General features: G+C 40.8%; 1 protein-coding gene and 1 long non-coding RNA gene across 3 annotated transcripts in view; one reads left to right on the forward strand and one right to left on the reverse strand.

Annotated features, from left to right (window-relative positions):
* SIX4 (SIX homeobox 4) overlaps positions 1-7,977 on the forward strand; it is a 41,944-nt gene extending 33,967 nt beyond the window's left edge. Inside the window, exon 3 of one of the 2 annotated variants that reach the window (XM_073571126.1) lies at positions 4,593-7,977. In XM_073571126.1, coding sequence (XP_073427227.1) covers positions 4,593-5,398 — 806 coding nt within the window. In that variant the 3' untranslated portion in view covers positions 5,399-7,977. The remainder of the gene's footprint in view (positions 1-4,592) is intronic. The other variant, XM_073571147.1, reaches the window with a different exon arrangement.
* The window catches only part of LOC141085623 (uncharacterized), a 91,230-nt gene continuing 72,609 nt past the window's right edge, over positions 4,538-23,158 (reverse strand). The window contains exon 2 of the long non-coding RNA XR_012231340.1: positions 4,538-4,784. This is a non-coding gene — a long non-coding RNA (uncharacterized lncRNA). The remainder of the gene's footprint in view (positions 4,785-23,158) is intronic.

Genomic DNA, 23,158 nt, shown 5'->3' on the forward strand with positions numbered 1-23,158 from the left:
TCTATATGATACTGCTGAAAAGTCGATCTGCTGTTTACAGCAGATCAGGTAAGATCACTGGAATAATATATTCTGAATAATATATTCTGCCTGAAAATTATTCAAGGTTTCTGACCTAAGCAATGTGCTGTAAGTCTGAGTAAGAGGACTTCATATTTGACAGAAGGAATTTTCATTTAAAGGCTGAACTGATAAAGAACTTTGTGTTGTGTTAAGGTGTATGTATATGCATGCGTGCAAGGATTGTGCTTCCTGGCTTCTGAACATAGAAGACAGATGAACTACTAAAGATGGATGCACTGTAAATTTGTAACTGGCTGAATGGTGGTCCCACTGTACCATGAACCGGAGAAGGCCTAGAGGTTCGTGACTAAGCGAACACCAGACTCTTCACTAAAGCCCCTAATGGTGGGGTTAGACTTGGCTCCGAAAGGACGCCAGGTGCTACTCCAGGACCAACCTCGGGTGCATGGCAGCAGACCCCCAAAAGGGGCAGGAAGTTGTAACAGCAGGTATTGGCGAATACAGGCAGGCACGGATGATATGCAGGCACGACTGATGTACAGACAGGCAGGTGTTGGCTGACACAGCTAATATGCCGGCAGGTGCTGGCTGTCACGGCTGATATGTAGGTGATGGTGGGCACGGCTGCAATGCAGGAAAACACAGCAAGTATGGGCAGCCAGTTAGAGGATAGGTAAACTGACTGGCAGGTACTGGGGACCTGAGAACTAGCAAGCACGCAGACAGCTGACATCACACGTTGCTCAGACACCTAACAGGTGAAGGTGCCTTAAATAATAAGTGTCTCCCAGCCATTTGCTGGAAGAGACTTTAGGATGGCGCGCGCGCTGTCCTCTTAAGAGATCTGAAAGTGTGCGCCCTTATCACAGTGCCTGGGGATCTGCGAGTGTTGGGCAGCAGAGGAAGGAGGAGGTGTGGCTCGGACGTCTGTGCAGTGAGTGAGTCTGCGTTCCTGCCGGGGGAAGGCGGAAGAGTGCAGGGATGTCGACAAATTAAAATAGAAGGGTTTGTGTAGGCGTACTTTTCATCTAATCAGTCATGAAGCTTAAGAAGCTGCTGCAGATGTTTGCCACTTGCTATCTACTGCCGTTTGTTGTGCAGTAGCTTCGCTCTATACCTGATGTAGAGAGCGCCTCTGCTGTCAACTTTATAAAAGATAAGCTGTAGTTCACACAGGTGACCACTTTTGACTACAAATTCAATTACTGCATTATGTTTACAGAAATGGGGAAATTCCCACATGGTTTCAGGTTTTTATTTTTCCAGTTTGCTGGGAAACATAGAAAATAGCCATATATAGGTATTTCTCACAAAATTAGAATATCATCAAAAAGTTAATTTATTTCAGTTCTTCAATACAAAAAGTGAATCTCATATTATATGGAGTCATTACAGAGTGATCTATTTCAAGTGTTTATTTCTGTTAATGTTGATTATGGCTTACAGCCAATGAAAACCCAAAAGTCATTATCTCAGTAAATTAGAATTAAGAAACACCTTCAAAGGCTTCCTAAGCATTTATAAAGGTCCCTTAGTCTGTTTCAGTTGCTCCACAGTCATGGGGAAGACTGCTGACTTGACAGATATCTAGAAGGCAGTCAGTGACACTCCACAAGGAGGGTAAGCCACAAAAGGTCATTGCTAAAGAAGCTGGCGGTCCAGAGTGCTGTATCCAAGTATATTAATGAAAAGTTGAGTGGAAGGAAAAAGTGTGGTAGAAAAAGGTGCACAAGCAACCGGGATAACCACAGCCTTGAAAGGATTAAGAAAGGGTCATTCAAAAATTTCATGGAGATTCAAAAGGAGTGGACTGCTGCTGGCGTCATTGCATCAAGAGCCACCACACAGAGACGTAACCAGGACATGGGCTGCAAGTGTCGCATTCCTTATGTCAAGCCCCTCATGACCAATAGACAACGCCAGAAGTGTCTTGCTCAGTGGTCCAGGGTGTTGTTATCAGATGAAAGTGAATTTTGCATTTTATTTGAAAATTAAGGTCCCAGAGTCTGGAGGAAGAGTGGAGAGGCCACAATCCAACCTGCTTGAGGTCTAGTGTGAGGTTTCCACAATCAGTGATGGTTTGGGAAGCCATGTCATCTGCTGGTGTAGGTCCACTGTTCTTTATTAAGACCAAAGTCATCTCAGCAGTCTACCAGGAAATTTTAGAGCACTTGATGCTTCCCTCTGCCGACAAGCTGTTTGGAGATGGAAATGTCATTCTCCAGCAGGACTTGGCACCTGTCCACACTGCCAAAAGTACCAATACCTGGTTTACAAACAACAGTATCACTGTGCTTGATTGGCCAGCAAACTCGCCTGACCTTAACCCCCTAGAGAATCTATGGGTTATTGTCAAGAGGAGAATGAGAGACACCAGACCCAACAATGCAGACGAGCTGAAGGCTGCCATTAAAGCAACCTGGGCTTCCATAACACCTCTGCAGTGCCGCAGGCTGATCGCCTCCATGCCATGCCGCATTGATGCAGTAATTGATGCAAAAGGATCCCCAACCAAGTATTGAGTGCATTTACTGAACATACATTTCAGTAGGCCAACGTTTTGAATTTTAAAATCATTTTTCAAGCTTGTGTTATGAAGTATTCTAATTTACTGAGAGAATGACTTTTGGGTTTTCATTGGCTGTAAGCCTTAATCATCAACATTAACAGAAATAAACACGTGAAATAGATCACTCTGTAATGACTCTATATAATGAGTTTCACTTTTTGTATTGAAGAACTGAAATTAACTTTTTGATGATATGCTAATTTTGTGAGAAGCACCTGTAGATTAAATTAATGATGGCTGAACCTATGGATTTAAAGGGAATCTGTCACCTCATTTCAACCGTATCAGGTGCGGCCACCGCCATCAGGGGCTTATCTACAGCATTCTATAATGCTGTAGATAAGTCCCCGATGTACCCTGAAAGAGAAAAATGAGTTAATTATACTCAGCCAGGGGCGGTCCGGGTCCAGAGGGAGTAGCGGTCCGGCGCCTCGCATCTTGCAGCGATGACGTCCTCGTCATTCCTGCGCGGCGCAGGCGCACTGCTCTGCCATGTTGAGGGCAGAGCAGATTACTGCAGTGCACAGGCGCCAGAAGAGGTCCTGCGCACTGCAGTACTCCGCTCTGCCCTCAGCAGGGCAGGGCAGTGCACCGGAGCCGCGACGGGCAGGAATGAAGAGAATGTCATCGCTGCAAGATGGGAGGCGCCGGACCGCGACTCCCTCCGGACCCAAACCTCCCCTGGATGAGTATAATCTAACTCATTTTTCTTCTCTTTCAGGGTACATCCGGTGCTTATCTACAGCATTACAGAATGCTGTAGATAAGCTCCTGATGGCGATGGCCGCAGCTGATAGGCAAAAAATAGGGTGACAGATTCCCTTTAAAAGGGATTGGTTAACATTTGTTTGAGAAATGGGAAGGGTAGCCTGACAGTCTTCCTGGTATATAATGTGCATGGCCAGCTTAAAGGAAAGGCGCCAAAAATATGACCTATTGTTTTAGGTTTAAAAAAAAATTATTAAAAATATTTTTCTGTTTTTGTCAAGTTATTTTTTTGCCTTTTTAGTGGATTTCATAGGTTTTGAACACAAAAAGTTACAGAATCATTTGCACCACAGGAGTGATGACCAGTTCTGCAGCACATTGAGGTTTTGTGTACTTTCTGACAGCTGCTTTTCCTCTGTAAAGTCAGATGATATTGCATAGTGTATGTGTCCTTGTTGCTTGTATTTATAACAGACCAGGAAAAGTACATTGTTCCTTATTCTGTGGGAACTTGAAGAACTTCACTAAATATTCATGTTATTCACTTAGCTTCTTACAAGGAAGGAGTCAAAATAAACTTGAGGGGAAAAACTTTATTTTTGTATTACAGGTGCTGTTTGTTTTTTAGTTTGCTTTTTTGATCCATCTATCTAAATTAGTCCATAATATATTTTAATACAGGGTTCGGGACTGGATTAACCCCCATAAACACCACAGCCGTGTGCTTCTTGGCTGGGGACGACAGTTGAATACACAAAGCATTATAGTATTTTGTGTAAATGATGGTTATTTATATGTAAATTGGGCACTATAGTATTGGGAGGGCCAAGGTGAAGACTGCGTGGTGCATGATGTGAGAAGCCCACTGCCAATTTTCTTTTATTTTACGCTATAAATAACTTAGATACTTGATAGGCAGAGCCTAAAGGTCCCTATACATGTAGGTAAGTTGGCTAAACCTGCTGATTCTGGCTGTACCGGCCAATAATCTGATGTGTATGGGGGACTTAACTCTCACAAGATAGATGATGTCGGAAGAGAAGTATCAGACAGTTGGATATTCAAGGCCCGATCCTTTTGTTTTCGTCGTAGATAAGCCGCTGCCAGAGGAGTATGACAATCACTTTTTCCTCTTACCATTAAAACTGCCTAACCAATTGGCTGATTACTCATGTGTAAGGTGGAGTTGGGAAAGATGGCTGTTACCTAACAAACGTTCAGTCTGTGGCTATTGACTATTTTTGAACATCGGACATTTTACTTAGTAACTCTCCAAATTTCTCTTTTGCAGGAAATATTGGAAACCTCTCGGTGGTCCGTGGTACTTCAGATGGAGGGACATTTACAAACGACACCATCTCAAGCAGCGATCAAGGAAAAGTATTCCTAAGCGCTCTCCCTCCTAGCACAGTTGTCTACACAGTTCCGCATTCATTAAAACAAGATGGCCTGGAACAAAGTCTTGTCTTTTCTTCGTTAATGCCTGTAAATCAAAACACAGCACAAGTAAACATTAGCATGTCATCGGACGAGACCCTTCAGTCTGTAGCGGCTTCCTTAGTGAATGGAACGCAAGCTCAGAATTTTTCACTAGCTCCTACTTTAATAACGGCTTCCGGTAATCTCGCCTCCGTTACAGGGAATCAGTCTATCTCTCTCAGTCAGTCTATTTCCACACATGCCACCACCGCCACCACAACCAGTGTCACAGCCACGAGTAATGCAAACTTTCCACATCTACAGAACTGTCACTACATTGCTGCCCAAGACCTATTGTCCGTGACCCCTTCACAGTCAGATCTTGGAGAGCCAGTTGGTGCAAGCGGTAATAATGCCAGCCTTCCTGCTACACAGGCCCATCAGGATTTCAACAGTCATCACAATCTGGTTCTGCAACGTCTACCTGAAACCAAGGAGAGTTACTTACCCATGGAGCACAACTCCGAGATCAGTGGGAGTGTCATGTTGTTGGATGCAAAATCCAAGTATGTCATTAGCGGAATGGTTAATATGGGCTGTGAAGAACTTGAAAATGATAAGAAGGACTTGGCCAAGCTTCAAAACGTTCAAATGGAGGACGATATGCAAGACATATAGACGGTACAGACCTCATGTCCGAAAGCTCTGTGACTGTGTTTGGTTGCATTCAATACATTGTATGAACTAGAACGTTTAGTAAAAATCGCACTGCTTTCTTTTTTTTTTTTTTTGTTTTAAAATAATTTTTGTTGTCCCAGTACCACATTATTTAACCTTTTCACTCAGTTGAGTATGTAAAGGGAACACCATCTGAAGTACTTTTGTTCTATTGTATAAAATATTGGGTTTAAGGTTAAAAAAAAAGTGCATTATTGGTACTTTTATTATTTTGGGAATATGCTGGAAAAAAAATGTTGATCACAATCTAGAGAAAAATAATAGAATCCTGTTTGTGGTTTGTATAGTTTTTGTGGGATTTTTGGTTTTGTTTTTGTTCTTTTTTTCTATTACCAAAAAAAGAAAAAACTAATCTACTTGACATTTTAATGAACTAAAATAGACCGGTGGGATTGTTAATTATAGACTTTTTTTTTGTAATTTTTCTCTTCTGCTAAATCACAAATGTTAATGCTAACATCTTCCACCCCGGTTGCAAAAAATTTAGATTGGAATCCAGTGTAATGAGTTCCTCTAGTGGTTTCTACACAATAATATGTGGTCCTAGTAAATTATGTAATTCCCAAAATATTTATGGAACCTTCTCTAAATTTTTACAATTTTCCTTCTAAGGCCTGTTTCACACATCAGTTTTTTTTGTGTCAGTTAAAATCCGCCAAAATGGTGGAAAGCGGATCCATTGTTAACTGGTGTGAACGGATGCCACCGGATCCGTTTTTGTGATGGATCCGCCGAATGAAGAATTTTAAAGGAACCGCTGCCGGGAAGGGGAGAGAGAGAATTTTTTTTTTCTGTCCGCCAGAAATGATTTCAGGGTTAAATTTCCACCTGACTTCATTCCTCCGGGCATGCGCACTATAAAAATGCGGATCCTGCACTACAAAAAACGTTACATGGTCCGTCCAGGCATCTCGGCGGACGCAAAAAAAATTGACGGATCCGCAAAAAAACGGATCCAACGGATGGCCATCCGTCAAGAGCCGCCGGTAATGCAAATCAATGGGGAAAAAAACGGATCAGTCAAAAAAAAATGGCGGATCTGTTTTTTTGCAAAAACAGAGGATTTTGACTGATGGTCAAAAACGGAAGTGTGAAACTGGCCTAAGGTTTTGGAAATTGATTCCTATTCTCCTCCACATTTGTTCCGTTTTATGTTTATTTTTTATGTCAGAACAATATAGCATTTTATAATTACGGTAACTTTCCTGGTGCCTTCTGGCCTACGGCTATTTAATTGTAGCAAAGCACATTATTAAAAAAAAAAAAATAGATCAGGAAAATATATATACGGTATAGAACTAGGTCTTCCTACAATGATGTTGTATACTATTTTACTGTTCATAGTTCCTTTGCCCTAAAGTCCCCCCCATATACAATAGATGGCTGTCGGCTGAGCTATGGTTTGGCTGATCGTCCGGATCCCTTACTCCTCCATACATGCTCTGCAGAGTGTGCCTGGGTTCTCTGCTTATGTCCCCGAGAAAAATAAAAAATAATCCGAAGTCCGACATGCCAGATTCTTATTTACCCCCTTACCTCATCTGTTAGGGGACAGTCGGGGCCTCCATACATATTAGAATGACGAATGCTCCCGCAAATATCAGCGGGTTTGGCCGACTTGGTCTAGTGTTTTTTTTTTTTTTTCTTTTTTTAAACCTAAGCACGTTGCAAATGCGACTAATTACAAAGGGAAAGACAATAAAATGTTAATCGAGCATTGCCCAAAAATCTGTTAAATACCCTGGAATTTAAACACTACATTTATTTGAATTATTTTGCACTATTTTACAATTTTACCTAGAAGCTTATTTAGGCATTTTTTTCACTATTGCATGGAACCTGCATTAACAAATATATATATATATAACGATGTGCAAAATGCTATTTATTCTTAGGGTCTTTGCTTCTGACTAGTGAAAAATAAATGCATTTTTTTTGTCAAATTAATTGACCTTAAATTTTTTGTTAGTCTTCTGTTTACTTGACTTCTGTTTTGCATGTTTTACTTGTTTCCTTTTTTTTTTTTTTTTACCCAAAAAGGGTTTGTAAACATTAGAAAAAAAAAAACAACTAGAGCGAGCAAAAACTATACAGGATATAAGTGGGAAATGGTGACATTTAGTTTTATTTTTTATCTATTTAACTTATATGCATGTAATATCCAGCCTTCTGTTCTATTTTTCAAACTGCTTTCTCGTGCATGTTGTTTTTTTATTTTTATTTATATTTGTTTCTTTTGTGCCTTATGATGATTTATGAGAACAGGACATATCTGAAATGTTTTAAGTACGGTAGTTTATATTTTTCATGATGCATTTCTTGCTAATGGTACCAACCTCAAGTCAAAAACCATTTCTGTGCAGTTACCCAACCAAAGAGGTATCTTTATATATATATATATATTTTTTTGTTTTCATTGTACTGTAATAGGGATTTATTCTTCCCAAGTTTTATTGTATTCTGAAATGATGTGAACTTATTTTTCTAAACACTATACTGAATAAACTTTTATATTTATACGTTTGTTTCATATCAGTTCAGGTCCTTTCTGATGGCCATAACATTGTGTAAATGAGGGCAACACTATAGACAGCTATTACGATTAGTTTCAAAAGTAGACGTGTTAATAGTTTATATTTATCTATTAACAAAATGCAAAGTGAATTAATACATGAGAGAAATGTCAATCAGATCAATATTTGGGGTGACCGCCCTTTACCTCCAGCATTATTTCTTACGGATTTCTTTTCCCTAGTTCCTGTGTTTTCATGCATACATTGGTCGTTTTTCCTTGTTTACATGTAGAGGCCATGGCATTTGGCCACGATTCTTCCATAAAAAGCACTTTTGACCTGACTTCTCTGAACATTAGATGGCTGTTACTGAGTTTCACTGGTTGATGGCACTGCTTGACCGTTCTGAGCTGATGGCACTGCTGGACATCTTCCGATATTGAAGGGGAAGTGAGCATGATACGTCTTTCATCTGCTGTACTAAGTTTTGTTGGCCGAACACTGGGTCTACGGTCCACAACGTTTCCTCATACACCTGACCATAATTCTACAAAATTCTTTACGCTGTGCAAGTGTACTCAGAACTGAAAGGAAACTGCGTTCACACCAAATGTTGATTTGATTTAGATTTCTCTTTTTTGTTAATTTGCTTTTCATTTTGTTAATTGATAATAAACCTATTTTTGAGATCATCCTTACTTTGTAGCATTGCATACTGCAATATATAATGTGTGTACAGTACAGACCAAAAGTTTGGACACACCTCATTCAAAGAGTTTTCTTTATTTTCGTTTATTTTCACTTCACATGTGTTCCCTGTCAGATTTAATAAGTGGGATTATAAATGGGGTTGGGACCATCAGTTGTGTTGTGCAGAAGTCTGGTGGATACACAGCTGATAGTCCTACAGAGTAGACTGTTAGAATTTGTATTATGGCAAGAAAAAATCAGCTAAGTAAAGAAAAATGAGTGGCCATCATTACTTTAAGAAATGAAGGTCAGTCAGTCCAAAAAATTGGGAAAACTTTGAAAGTGTCCCCAAGTGCAGTGGCAAAAACCATCAAGCGCTACAAAGAAACTGGCTCACATGAGGACCGCCCCAGGAAAGGAAGACCAAGAGTCACCTCTGCTGCGGAGGATAAGTTCATCCGAGTCAACAGCCTCAGAAATCGCAGGTTAACAGCAGCTCAGATTAGAGACCAGGTCAATGCCACACAGAGTTCTAGCAGCAGACACATCTCTACAACAACTGTTAAGAGGAGACTTCATGGTAAAATAGCTGCTAGGAAACCACTGCTAAGGACAGGCAACAAGCAGAATAGACTTGTTTGGGCTAAAGACCACAAGGAATGGACATTAGACCAGTGGAAATCTGTGCTTTGGTCTGAGGAGTCCAAATTTGAGATCTTTGGTTCCAACCACCGTGTCTTTGTGCGACACAGAAAAGGTGAACGGATGGACTCTACATGCCTGGTTCCCACCATGAAGCATGGAGGAGAAGGTGTGATGGTGTGGGGGTGCTTTGCTGGTGACACTGTTGGGGATTTATTCAAAATTGAAGGCATACTGAACCAGCATGGCTACCACAGCATCTTGCAGTAGCATACTATTCCATCCGGTTTGCGTTTAGTTGGACCAGCATTTATTTTTCAAAAGGACAATGACCCCAAACACATCTCCAGGCTGTGTAAGGGCTATTTGACCAAGAGGGAGAGTGATGAGGTGCTACGCCAGATGACCTGGTCTCCACAGTCACCAGACCTGAACCCAATCAAGATGGTTTGGGGTGAGCTGAACCGCAGAGTGAAGGCAAAAGGGCCAACAAGTGCTAAGATCTCTGGGAACTCCTTCAAGACTGTTGGAAGACCATTTCCGGTGACTACGTCTTGAAGCTCATCAAGAGAATGCCAAGAGTGTGCAATGCAGTAATCAAAGCAAAAGGTGGCTACTTTGAAGAACCTAGAATATAAGACATTTTGTTGTTTCACACTTTTTTGTTAATTATATAATTCCACATGTGTTAATTCATAGTTTTGACGACTTCAGAGTGAATCTACAATTTTCATAGTCATGAAAATAAAGAAAACTCTTTGAATGAGGTGTGTCCAAACTTTTGGTCTGTACTGTATATACATATACAGTCATGGCCGAAATTGTTGGCACTATTGAAATTATTCCACAAAATGAAGTATTTCTCCCAACAAAATTACTGCAACTACACATGTTTTGTTATACATGTTTGTTTCCTTTGTGTGTATTGGAACAGCATTGAAAAAAAAAAAACACAGAAAAAAAGGCAAATTGGTCAAAATTTCACCCAAAACTCCAAAAATGGGCTGGACAATATTGTTGGCACCTTCAACTTAATCTTTGGTTGCACAGTCTTTGCAATAAATAATTGCAATCAATTGCTTCTTATAACCATCAACAAGCTTCTTTTACCTCTCAACTGGAATTTTGGACCTTTCTTCTTTTGCAAACTGCTCCAGAGCTCTCATATTTGAAGGCACCTTCTCCCAACAGCAATTTTAAGATCTTTCCACAGGTATTCTATGGGATTTAGATCCAGACTCATTGCTGGCAACCTCAGAACTATCCAATGCATTTCCATCCATTTCTAGGTGTTTCTTGAAATATGTTTGGGGTTATTATCCTGCTGGAAGACCCATGACCTAGGATGCAAACCCAGCTTTCTGACATCGGGCCCTACATTGCAACCTAAAATCGTTTAGTAATCTTCAGATTTCATGATGCCTTGCACACAGTCAAGGCACCCAGTGCCAAAAGCAGCAACCCCAAAACATTTTTGAACCTCCACCATAGTTGACTGTAGGTACAGTGTTCTTTTCTATTTAGGCCTCATTACATTTTCAGTAAACAGTAGAATGATGTATTTAACAAAAAACTCCATCTTGGTCTCATCTGTCCACAAAAATCTTTCCCAGAAGGCTTTTGGGATACTCACATACATTTTGGCATATTGCAGTCTAGCTTTTGTATGTATCTGTCAGCAGTGGGGTCCTCTTGTGACTCCTGCCATACCTTTTCATTTATTTCAAATGTTGAAGGATAGTTCGTGCTCACACTGATGCACTCTGAGCCTGCAGGATGGCTTGAATTTCTTTTGAACTTGATTGGGGCTGCTTATCCACCATTCAGACTATCTTGCGCTGCAACCTTTCAATTTTTCTCTGCTGTCCACGTCCATAGAGATTAGTTACAGTGCCATGGGTTGTAAACTTAAACTTCTTGATAATGTTGCATATCGTGGACAAAGGAACATCAAGATCTCTGGAGATGGACTTGTAACTTTGAGATTGTTGATGTTTTTCAACAATTTTGGTTCTCAAGTCCTCACCGTTTTCTTATCTTGAATTTGTTCTCCATGCCAAGTGTGGCACACAGATACACAATACAAAGATTGTCAACGTCTCCCCCTTTTAATCTGGTTTCAGGTGTGATTTTCATGTTGCCCACACCTATTACTTGCCAAAGATGAGTTCGAACGAGCATCACATGATTGAAACAAAGTTGTTTGGCCACAATTTTGCTAAGGTACTAACAATTTTGTGATGATCATTTTTGATGTTTTTGTGACATGATGTCCAATTTTTTTTTTGTCATTCTAATACAAAGGAAATGTACGTGTAATTGCAATAATTTCCTGGGAGACTCACTATTTTCTGGAAAAATTTCAAGGGTGCCAACCCTTTCAACCAGTGTGTGTGTATATTTATTATTGTGAGAAGGCCACTGCTAAAATAATGGAGGAGAGATATGTCACTGAGGAAAATGTTATAAAGAAAATTTTGGCACTCAACTTTTACAATAGGCGAAGAAATTTATTTGACTGCAAATAAATTTCTTCACCTATTGCAAAAGTTGAGTGCCAAAATTTTCTTTATATTATTCTGGTGTGGGAACCTATTTTGTGCACCAACAAAGCTGTGCCACGATATACGGTACTTAACACTGAGGAAAATGTTAGCCACAGTGAAATGTGAAATAAACCTAGAAAAATGCTCCAGCACACTAACCGCTGAGAGGGGTTAATCAGCCATATTAAGGGCTGGGATTTTGTGAACATCTGAAGAGTGGATGGGATGCTGTTCACCATATCTCCACCTCAGAGTGTGGTCCAGAAGGTAAACGTGGAGCCTTTTGGACTCATTCAGTGTATGGTGTGTCTGGAGAGATCTCCAAAACTATGCTGAACTTTTTTTCTCCTGAGCAGGCAAACCCTGCAGCCATACAGACTGTACTGTATGCCATTTTGTTTTTCCTGTTATGCCAGAAGGGCCTTGTGTATCTAGTTTTACCCTGGTTTATGCAGCACATTTTTCTAATAAACCAGTGGAAAACAAAGTGTGTTAAATGTTCTCTGAGCAGCTGAGTGTGCCGATCCACAATATAAAGATATTATATATACTCGTGTATAAGCCAAGTTTTTCAGCACATTTTTTTTGTGCTGAAAGCGCCCCCCTCGGCTTCCAGAAGACAGACCTCATACTCACCTTCCTCTGCGCCGTCGCTGCATCTCCGTTGGTCCCGACGCCGGCAGCTCTTCCTGTGCTGAGCGATTTACGTGGCACCGCTCATTATGCTAATGAATATGCACGCGTCTCCACTCCCATAGGTGTGGAGCGCATATTCATTCCCTTAATCAGCGGCGCCACTTGATCTCTCAGCGGGAAGAGTTGCTGGAAGCTGGCACCAGCGAGATGCTGCGAGGGTACGCTGGAGGAAGGCAAGTAGAAGGTTTATTTTTTTTTGTAATAGCAAGCATACATAACAGGATGGGAGGGGGGGGAGCCATTCATACAACAACAGGACCTGGGGAAGCCCCTGCATACAATGATGGGGGGGGGGCACGCATACTAGGACAGCAACAGGAGGAGCCACGCATAGCAAGACAGCGACGGGGGGAGCCACGCATAGCAGGACAGGGAGGAGGGGACAATGCATACTCGGCTTATACCAAAATCAATAAGCTTACCCAATTTTCCATGGCAAAATTAGGTGCCTCGGCTTATACTCGTGTATATACGGTATGTCCTGTTTTATAACACATTATGCCCTACGATTACAATGTATGTGGGATAAGCTCACATACATGCTAACAGTGTCCAGAGGTATTTATTGCCAGATTTAGACAATAAGGTTGTCTTTTTGGCCTCTGACCAGCTGCTATACATTACACAGGTCTACAAAAAAAAAATTAAGGTTCCAAGGTTTTTTTTTAATGGATTTAGGGTATTTTGAGGGTGCTAAATTAAAAAATCCCAATACTTTTGCTGATTTGGTTCTAGTTTTTAAGATAATTCATCCATGTAAATAATGCATTTCCCCCCAATGTGACTTGTGTGTGACAACAAATGCAATGGCTTTTGGTCTTTTGACTCATTAACCACGTCTAAGGTAATGAAATATCCCACATAATTATTTTGTATTTCAATTTGTAGGCTTATAAAAGTGACTTTTTAAAGCCAGAATTCTACTGTAATTAAATAAATATTAAATATTTCAGAAATTAGAGCCAGTCTGGCAAAACAGAAGTCATATTCTTAATATCCGCAATATAAACTTAATATAAAATCATTCAGACATGATTGGCACAAAAATTACTGTATACCAGTGTTATCATATTTAAAAAAAAAATGGGTATAGAATTTTAGTAGGCTATGCTATTTAATCCCACAAAGTGCAAGTGAAAAAAAAGGATTCTTTTAACCTACTTAATGCCTCATTTTGAGCCCCTGGGCTTGAACTCTACCCCAGCCGACATATAACTAGAGGGGGTATGGGCCTTTCCTTGCGATATGTATGTGTCTAACACCTTGCCATCACCTTCATCTGTATACAGAAGGCTGAAAACTCTGGCATCAGGATTGTTTTGCACGTTACCGATCTACCTTCATTTACCATAAAAATAAGTTGTGCTTTCAGAGATAGCAGTAAAACACATACAGTACATTTAACTATTCACATCAGCCGAATCACAATGTGCAGAGTGGACGTCTATTGGCATCTCTTTCTATAAAACTATCTAATGGATCGTCCTGATGAAGAATTAGTTTTCCAGAAACAGATTTTGATGACTTTGAAGTAAAGGCATGACCCTGATTGCTGGCATTACCCTGATTGCTGTAGGCAATAGCTCCAATTTTCAACCAGTTTGGGTTTTTTTGTTAGTTTTGCACCCCAAATGTACAGCTCCTTGATTTTAACATGTTAGTTAGCACGAAGCAGCTGCTACAAGAAATAAAAATAACCTCTGTACTGAAATCCTTAAAGGTGACTGCTTAGACATTGGGCAAGAAGGTCAACTGAAGTTTCTGTGCTCCCAGCAAGAAGATCCATATTAAGATAAAGTGCAACAAACCCAGTTGTGAACTGACAGGTTTTGACTTTTGGCAGAAGGTAAGTCACTTCAGTAATTCCTGAGTATTTTAATTTGTTGCTTTGGCTTTTGTAGTAGTATTCTTCTGGAATTCACAACTCTGAAAATGAGTATTAGGCTATGTGCACACGCTGCGGATTCTGCTGCAGATTTGGCCGCTGCGGATCCGCAGCAGTTCTGCAGACATTGTACAGTACAATGTAAGTCTATGTGACTTACATTCTGCTGTGCACATGCTGTGGATTTTCAACTGCGGAAAAGCTGCAGTTTTGAGTCCGCAGAAAGAATTGACATGTCAATTCTTTGTGTGGATTCTGCTGCGGTTTACCATCTATTCCATTGTCCAGGTGGCAAACCGCAGGCCAATCCGCAGGTAAAACCGCATGTCATTTTAGCTGCGGTTTTACTTGCGGATCCGCAGATACAAATCCGCGGGTGAATCCACAGCATGTGCACATAGCCTTACATTCCGCTTATCCGTCTATTCATTCTCTATAGCCCCATCACCATAACTTCTTTTTGCTTTGGAGCCTCTGGTTATGGTGGCACAGATTGCCTGGAAGTATTGTGGAATGAATATATATAATTTCTTTTCCTAGACATAGCTTAGTTGATAGGTCGGTGATTGCAGAGGGTCTAATCACTGTTTGGGACCTCCACCAATCCCAAAACGATCTCTGGATCCAAGGAACTGGGATCTGCCGAGTCTTGAATGGAGCAGAGGTGCGCATGTCTCATGCTTGACCTTCGCTCAGAGACGGAACGTCGCACATAGGCATTAGTCTTGCAAGGAGCCGGTGGTGGCGTCACGTATGCAAGTAATGTCAATCACGTCCCGAGAGGGATGCGCTTTCATGATGGGAGTGAGGTGTGCTCCAGATGTAATCGGAGCCCCGCTGGACTAGTCGTCACAGATTTGTATAGCCCGAGGATGGAGAAAAGCTTGAGTTTGCAATTATCAAGGTATAGGAGGAGCTAATATAATGTAGAAAGAGGAAACTGTTTAGGCGGGAACTAGGAGGAGGGACCCGCAGCAATCAGCTGATCAATGCAGTGCCTGTGTTATTTAAAGGGATTGTGTCTAATGAAACAACCTTTTTAAAGTGTGTCTCCCAAAACCTAAAGAATGATTATAAAACGGGATGTGTAGAATAATCACTTTTCAAAACACATTCATTAGCAAAAGACGGTATTCTAAATAATAGCAGTATGGACCTGTGGTGGTCCGTACTGCGGGCTGTCGGGATCTACAGTACACTCCAAGAGACTCCTTTCCTGCCACCTAGACTCCTCATATCCCTTAGAGCCAGTGCTGTAGAATATCATTACATCCTACAAGGCTCGTTCCCCTTAGGGATACTAGGAGACGGAGTGGGATTACCACCATGGGCTTATACACCACTCTTGATCACAAGCCAACTGGAGTAAGAGGCAGAAAATTTCATATAGATGCACATGCTGCGATATGTCATGCTCCCTCTGCAAGACCCCCACCTATCATAAGAACGCCTATCTCCTAGTGCACAGGATACGGATAAGTCTGTGCTGCTATAGAGAAGCAGACTCTGCTAGGAAATGCATGTAGACAAATGATTATTGTGTGTGCTCCTGCATTATTGTGATCATTTTCTATATAATTAGAAGATAAAATTGTTTAAAAATGGAGTTTAAGTTTGTATTTTTTTATTTTTTTTTTCAAGAAAAAAATCTTGCTTTCACCTTTTAGCAGATTAGAAGAAACTGACTCATGGTTAAAATGCCCCCAAGCCAAACAAGTGCAGGTAATAACATGACCATTGTTTTCAAGAGTGATAGATGGGATGCATACCATAGCTTGCATTATTGTATATGTGCCTGCCCTAACTAGAATTTCCACATATTTCTTCTAGCTTTGTCCAATGTGTAGTTTTTCACTATTTACAAAACATTGGTCATTTTTTCTTGATGTGATACAAATGTCTCATGGAGCTTGGAGACGATTTCTGCTCTGGCATGGCTTGCTTTTTCTATGCATTGACTATGTGTGTGAGAAAGACCATGTTAATGATCAAAAGCAGCGATGACCAAATTGTTAAACTAACCTTCGTTTTAATTATTTTTTTTTTTTTTTAAATCAAACGTATGCATGAAAATAAGAAACTTTGTAGTATATCTTATTAAAAAAAACGCCTCTATCGCCTCCAGGACTGATCATTCATTCTTAAAATTCTCAATTCATGGGTAAAATCTGTCTTCAGTGAATACAGATTTTCCCATCACTGAGGAAAGAAATGGCAGCTGGTGCTGAAAGTCCTATGGTAACTGACATTTCATGAAAACTTGCAGTAAAATTTGTATCTGCTTTAGCTCCTCCCCTCTTCATAGAATTTTAAAAGCACCAACTGCCATCTCCTACCTTAATAGTGGGAAAATCTGTCTTCACTGACCACAGATTTTACCCATAATTGAGAGTGAAAGATTAATCCAGAAGGTGAAAGAAGCAGATTTCTCTGGTAAGATACATTACAAAGTTTATTATTTTCATTGACCGATTGATTTATGAAATGAAAATTAAAATGACTTATCCTTTAACACCTTCATGACCTTTGACGTCAGAGGTCCTGTCCCTGCCTCTTATTTGTGATCCAGCGCGGAGCCTGCATCTTTCCTCGCACATGACAGCTGATCTGATACGCTGTCATGTGCCTCTAACAGCCACGGGTGGATCCAAGATCCACCTGCTGCTGTCAATCACTGACAGCGGCATTTAACATGCGTGGGGCTGAAGTGCATCACGAGTCCTGCCCATGCTCGTAGCGGCATTTATAGACAGTGATTTTTGCTATACATAGTAGGGCTGAAGCCCAGCTATGTGTTGCACAGGCGATCGGATGATCACAGCTTCAGCTCACTTAAGGAGACTATTGAATCAAGTAAAAAAAACTACACGTTTAAACCACCCTCTTTTTGCCTTATTGAAAATAAAATTATTTAAAAAAGTACATATTTGGTATCGCTGCGTTCAGAAATGTCCAGTCTATCATCAAAAAATAACATAAATTAATCCGATCAGTAATCGTCGTTACAAGAAAAAAAATAAAAATGCCAGAATTAAGGGTTTTTTTGGCCACCGCAACATTGCAATAAAGTGCTATAATGGGCAATCAAAATTTGTGTTTACCTCAAAATGCTATCAATAAAAATGTCAGCACAGGGCACAAATAATAAGTAATCACTCAGCCCCAGATAATGAAAAATGGAGACGCTGCGGGTCTTGGAAAATGGCGACATAAGCAAATTTTTTTCTTACAAATTTTGTATTTTTTTTTCCACCTTTTGAATAAAGACAGAACCTAATCATGTTTGATATCTACGTACTCGTACTGACCTGGAGAATCATAATGGCAGGTCAGTTTTAGCACTTAGTAAACATTGTAAATAAAAAAAAAAAAAAAATTGTGGAATTTCACCATACTTGGATTTTCCCCCCGTTTTCTAGTACATTATATGGTAAAATCAATGGTGTCGTTCAAATGTACAACTCGTCTTACAAAAAACAAGCCCCTTATGGCCATATCGCTGAAAAAGTTAAAAAAAAACTATGGCTCTGGGAAGAAGAGCAAAAAACAAAAGCGCAAAAAAGAAAAATCAAAAGGTCATGAAGGTGTTAAAGTGACTCTCAGCTGAGAACGACTGTTCAAACCAAGCCACATACAACATTGAGTGTCCAAACTGTTAAGTGCACCTTCCCACCTTATTGTTTTCCCTCCATCCCTGCCTTTCTCTGGCTCCAGCAAACCAGAGCTGTCAATCGAAGAGGAGAGGGGAGGAGATAAAGAGAAAACAAGTAGGTGGGAAGGTGTATATAAATGTTTGGCCAGTCATTCTGTGCTGAGAGTCCCTTTCAGTAATTTCCTTCTAACGTGCGCTCTGCCGTGCCTCATTTTCGGGCGTATATCCCTACCGGAGGCGAACACTCGGATGTAGTAGACTGCGTCTCAGTGTCCGCTTCCAGTAGGCGTACATGCCCCAAAATTATGTATGGCACACATTCACTCTGTCAGCACCATTATAGTCTATGGCCCCATCCATGCATACGTCTGAATTCTGTTTTATGGTGGGTTTGGACATACGTCCCGACAGGGCCACTGAATGGCTGCCTTAAAGCAATGTGAAAGCACCCTTAGTAAGACTGCAGATCCCCATCTAAATGGAGCAGAGGTTGACGTTGTCCTTCATTATCTATCCGATTGTTGGAGATAGCAGATTACTGCGCTCTTCTTTCTCCGGCACGCTGTTTGGGGCTTTGTTGTAGTAGGGTCCTAATTTTGTGTCAATTCATAGGTCATCTGGAGGATCATCCAGTACTTTAATGAACCGTGGGCCCCGGGCAGAAAACATTCACTTACACTATGCCCAGTGGGACTCGCCATCCTTACATCATACAGTTGTAAAAGATGGAGGGAATACGTTGTCAGAAAATTACCTATTGTGTAAATCAGGTTTTTATTTTAATTTATAACAAATTTATTCAATTTTCTTTATCACTAGCTATGTAAAAAATATAGAAATCTTGTAATTTTCACACTGGCCACAAGATGTTACATGTCCTGTTCTGTATAGAAGACTATGACTGATTCAACCTCTATATACAGCAAATAACACCAGATCCACCATTCACAATCGATGAGGTCACAGCTCACCTCCTCCCCCTCCTGGGCCAGGACTGATAACTCCTCTATATAGAGCTTATAACACAGGATCCACCATTCGCAATAAGTGATGTAACAGCTCACCTCCTCCTGTACCAGGACTGATAACACCTCTATATACAGTGGATAATACAGGATTCACCATACACAATAGGCAATATTAGTGCTCCCCTCCTCCCCTCCTATAACAATGATTGATAACACCTCTGTATAGAGCTGATAACACAGGATCCACCATGCACAATAAGTGATGTAACAGCTCACCACCTCCTCCTCCTGTACAATTACTGATGACACCTCTATATACAGTAGATAATACAGGATTTACCTTTCACAATAGGTGATATCACATCTCACCGCCTCCTCCTGTACCAGGACTGATAACACAGGATTTACCATTCACCATAGTTGATATGACATCTCGCCTCCTCCTGTGTCAGGACTGATAACACCTCTATATACAGTAGATAACAAGGGCAGCACGGTGGCTCAATGGATAACCTTGCAGCTCTGGAGTCCTGGGTTCGAATCCCACCCATGACAACATCTGCAAGGAGTTTGTATGTTCTCCCTGTGTTTGCGTTGGCTTCCTCCGGGTTCTCCGGTTTCCTCCCACTTTCCAAAAGACATGATAGGGAATATAGATTGTGAGCCCCATCGGGGACAGTGATGATAATGTGTGCAAACTGTAAAGCGCTGCGGAATATGTTAGCGCTATATAAAAATAAAGATTATTATTATAACACAGGATTCACCATTCACAATAGACAAAGTCACAGTTCACCCTCTCCCCTTCCTGTACAATGATTGATAACACCTCTATATAGAGCTGATAATGCAGGATCCACCATTCATGATAGGTGATATCACAGCTCACCTCCTCCTACTGTACAATTACTAATAACACATCTATGTACAGTAGATAATACAGGACCCACCATTCACAATAGGTGAAGTCACAGCTCACCTCCTCCTCTGATAATACCTCTATATAGAGCTGATATCACAGGATCCAGAAATCACAATAGATGAGGTTTCCGCTCCCTCTCCCTTTACAATAATCTTTGTCCAAATTAGAGCATGCCCAGTAACTACTTCTAAAGAAACAAATAGGATACAAGTCAGCGCTATTGTTGCTAATGTCCATGATATGTGATTGTTTTTTGTTTTTTAATATAGTGAGATGAGAAAAAAAATGTTGTATTTTTTCCTTAAAACCCCGATGTAAACAAATGGTCATTTTCTGCAGACACACTTCCTTAATTAAGATGAACATTTTTTGCCATATGGGAGGTAACCTATGAGATCATAGAAATCACCATATTGGTTGGAGTGCAGGCTTGTGCTGTAACGGAGTGGCCGCGGCCCTATTTTTCTCATTTGAAACGAGTGGCTTGTGATGAATGTGGAGCTAAACGACAGAGGCACCTCTGTGCCCCCCATCTGACAGTCTTCAGGAGTACACATGCCTTTCATGCTTGACATTCACGGCGCTGGGACTAAGGGGAAATGTATTTCAGATCAAAATTAAATTTGAGGAAACTTGAGAAGAATTGCTGGATTTTCCATTAACGTTCACCACAAAAGTTGCTGCTTCCCTTAATTTATTCTCTAACTTTCCTGGAACACACAGATCGTCTAGTTACAAACTCATCTGGATCCCAAACAAAAAGCTTCCATGTCTTCTAAGGCAATGCGGAAAAGTAGGGTTTTTTATTCATATGTTTGAGGAATGAGTGGAACAGATCGCTGAGATTTGGCAGCAAGAGAGAGTTAAAAGGGAAGTCTATAAAAAAAAACAAAAAGTCTGTCGGGATAGAACAATTGGACAGAAAGGGAAGGTGATGGGAGATGGAAAGTTATACCTGCAGCCCAGACTTCAGACATTCCACAGCGCACAAAGAAGCCTATTCACAGCCCAGAAAACGGCGGCCTAATATTCAGGGCTGAGAGCATCATTTTTAGATCCCAATATGTAACCAGCACTGGAACCTCTCTGCAATACAATATGGGCTCAAGGAAAGTAAGGCGATGGCGGAAAATGACAATATTTTGGTCTGAGACTCCTACTGGCTCAGCATGTGCCCGATGATGAAACTAAGCAAGGCTTTAGATCGTCCGCTCCTGGGTGATCTGATTATCAGAAACATTTTAGGAGTTACCAAAATTCAGGAGTCTACTGTAATTTCTTTGACTTAGGTAATCTAAATATTATTGTAAAAGATTATCCAGAACTACAAAATTGATGTCTTTACTATAGACCATCAATATTGGAACGGTGGCGGTCGGAGTCTCGGCTCCTCTGTACCCCATCGACTGCTGCATCCCATTTTTTGGTTTACCAGGCTCAGGTTTGTGCTTTTCATATTGTCTGTGTCTGGTATTACAACAGCGTGCCATTTACTTGACCCCCTACCAATCTGGTATTGAAGACCTATCCGAAGCACAGACCTTTCATTTTGTAGCATTTAACTCCACATACAAGTACAGTGCATTATACAATGGTGTCAATTGTCTCCTAGACAGACATCGTGCACTTAGTGCATATCATAGGCACTGCATATTGACTGTCTTGTAGGTGAATTTTACCCAATGTGTGTCACCCATGGGCCATGTTCACACCGTGCAGTTTAGGTACAGATTTTGTATGCTCTTTACCTTTCAAACAACTTGGATGGGATCCAAAATAGCCTCTTCTGGGCTGCTTTGTTGATGGGGTGTGTCTGCTGATGTCATGCTGGTTGACTGCTGGCTCTCTGCAGTTAGGTAGCAGGGAGCCAGCTGTCAATCAGTGTGACATCAACAGTCACACCCTATCAACAGAGTAGAGCCGAAGAGAAGCTGCTGCTCTGTCAACATGACGTCAGCAGAAGCTGCAGAATTGCAGGTATAATGGGTCCATGACCCCTCTGAGCTGGCAGAGGTCGGCACTAGGCAGCAAGTTAGGAACAAACTACCTGTAAGTTCTTAGGCCCATAGCAAAAAAATGAAATAGACCCATATAACCCCTCTAAGTTGTTTGTGTAATGTAGACAGTAGTCCTCTGGTGGCAATTGTGCTGGACTGTGTGTTATTTAGTACAAATACTGTTCCCTCATATGTTTTATATGCTCCAAACTTATATAAACTGCAATTCAAACATCAGAATAGATACTGCAAAACTGCATGACCAATACAACCCCAAACGAAAAGTGGTTGTGTAACGCGCAGGCACAACACAGGTGTAGGTATATGTAAACCCGGAAAGGCACTTATCTGCCGCTCCATTCCCTTGGACAACGTCAAATCAGAGCGGGCCGGTGCTGCTGTTATAGGGAGTTGCAATAAATACTTTATCCAATGTGCTACGTGTTTTGGAATTAATCCAATCCAAGTGCCTAGTCCATGTGATACAATATTGTTGGATAGCATCTCCCTAAAACCATCATCCTGCAGTTTAATTGTTCTATGACTGTAATGTAATTTTACGGTTAAGAAAGTGTCACTAAACCTTAATGGGAGGCTATTACTTCCAAAGTGAGTTTCAACATGTTTATTCTTTGCAGAAAGTTCCAGTAACTTCCCACAAATCTAAGGATGGATTGGAGCTGTAAAAAAGCCATGTAACTTTGTAATAATAATAATAATAATAATAATTCTATACTTCTGCTAATCCTTTCTTTGTGCATACCATGTGGATCCAGGCCAGCTTTAGACTTCCCCCTATTAAATATTAGATGCACAGTTGGTCTCTACTGTAAAACATCTGTTGGCCATAATGCACATTATACGCTCTCTTTTTCCCTGCATCTTTAAGTGGCAAAGGTCTTGATGGCAGACGGGTTATTGTTGTTATCAGGCCGCCATCACGTTCAGGCTGCTCATCTCCGTCCAGGGTCGCGGAGGGGCCCGTCTGCTGCATGAGATCCTAATCGGATACAAATTGTTCCTTATTTAATGCCTGTACTGTTTGTTTTACATTATTGGATCGCTGCTTCATAATTTCCTGTGCTTCCCATATCTACATGCTAATTTCTCCTCTCCGGTTGGCAGTGCGCTCTCAGATTATCCATTTTCTGCGTATACATGACATTTTGTGGATGTTGTTCATCAACAT

Source organism: Dendrobates tinctorius, unplaced genomic scaffold (genome assembly GCF_039654945.1).
Source record: "Dendrobates tinctorius isolate UK_male_01 unplaced genomic scaffold, ASM3965494v1 ptg000006l, whole genome shotgun sequence".
Lineage (NCBI taxonomy): Eukaryota > Metazoa > Chordata > Amphibia > Anura > Dendrobatidae > Dendrobates > Dendrobates tinctorius.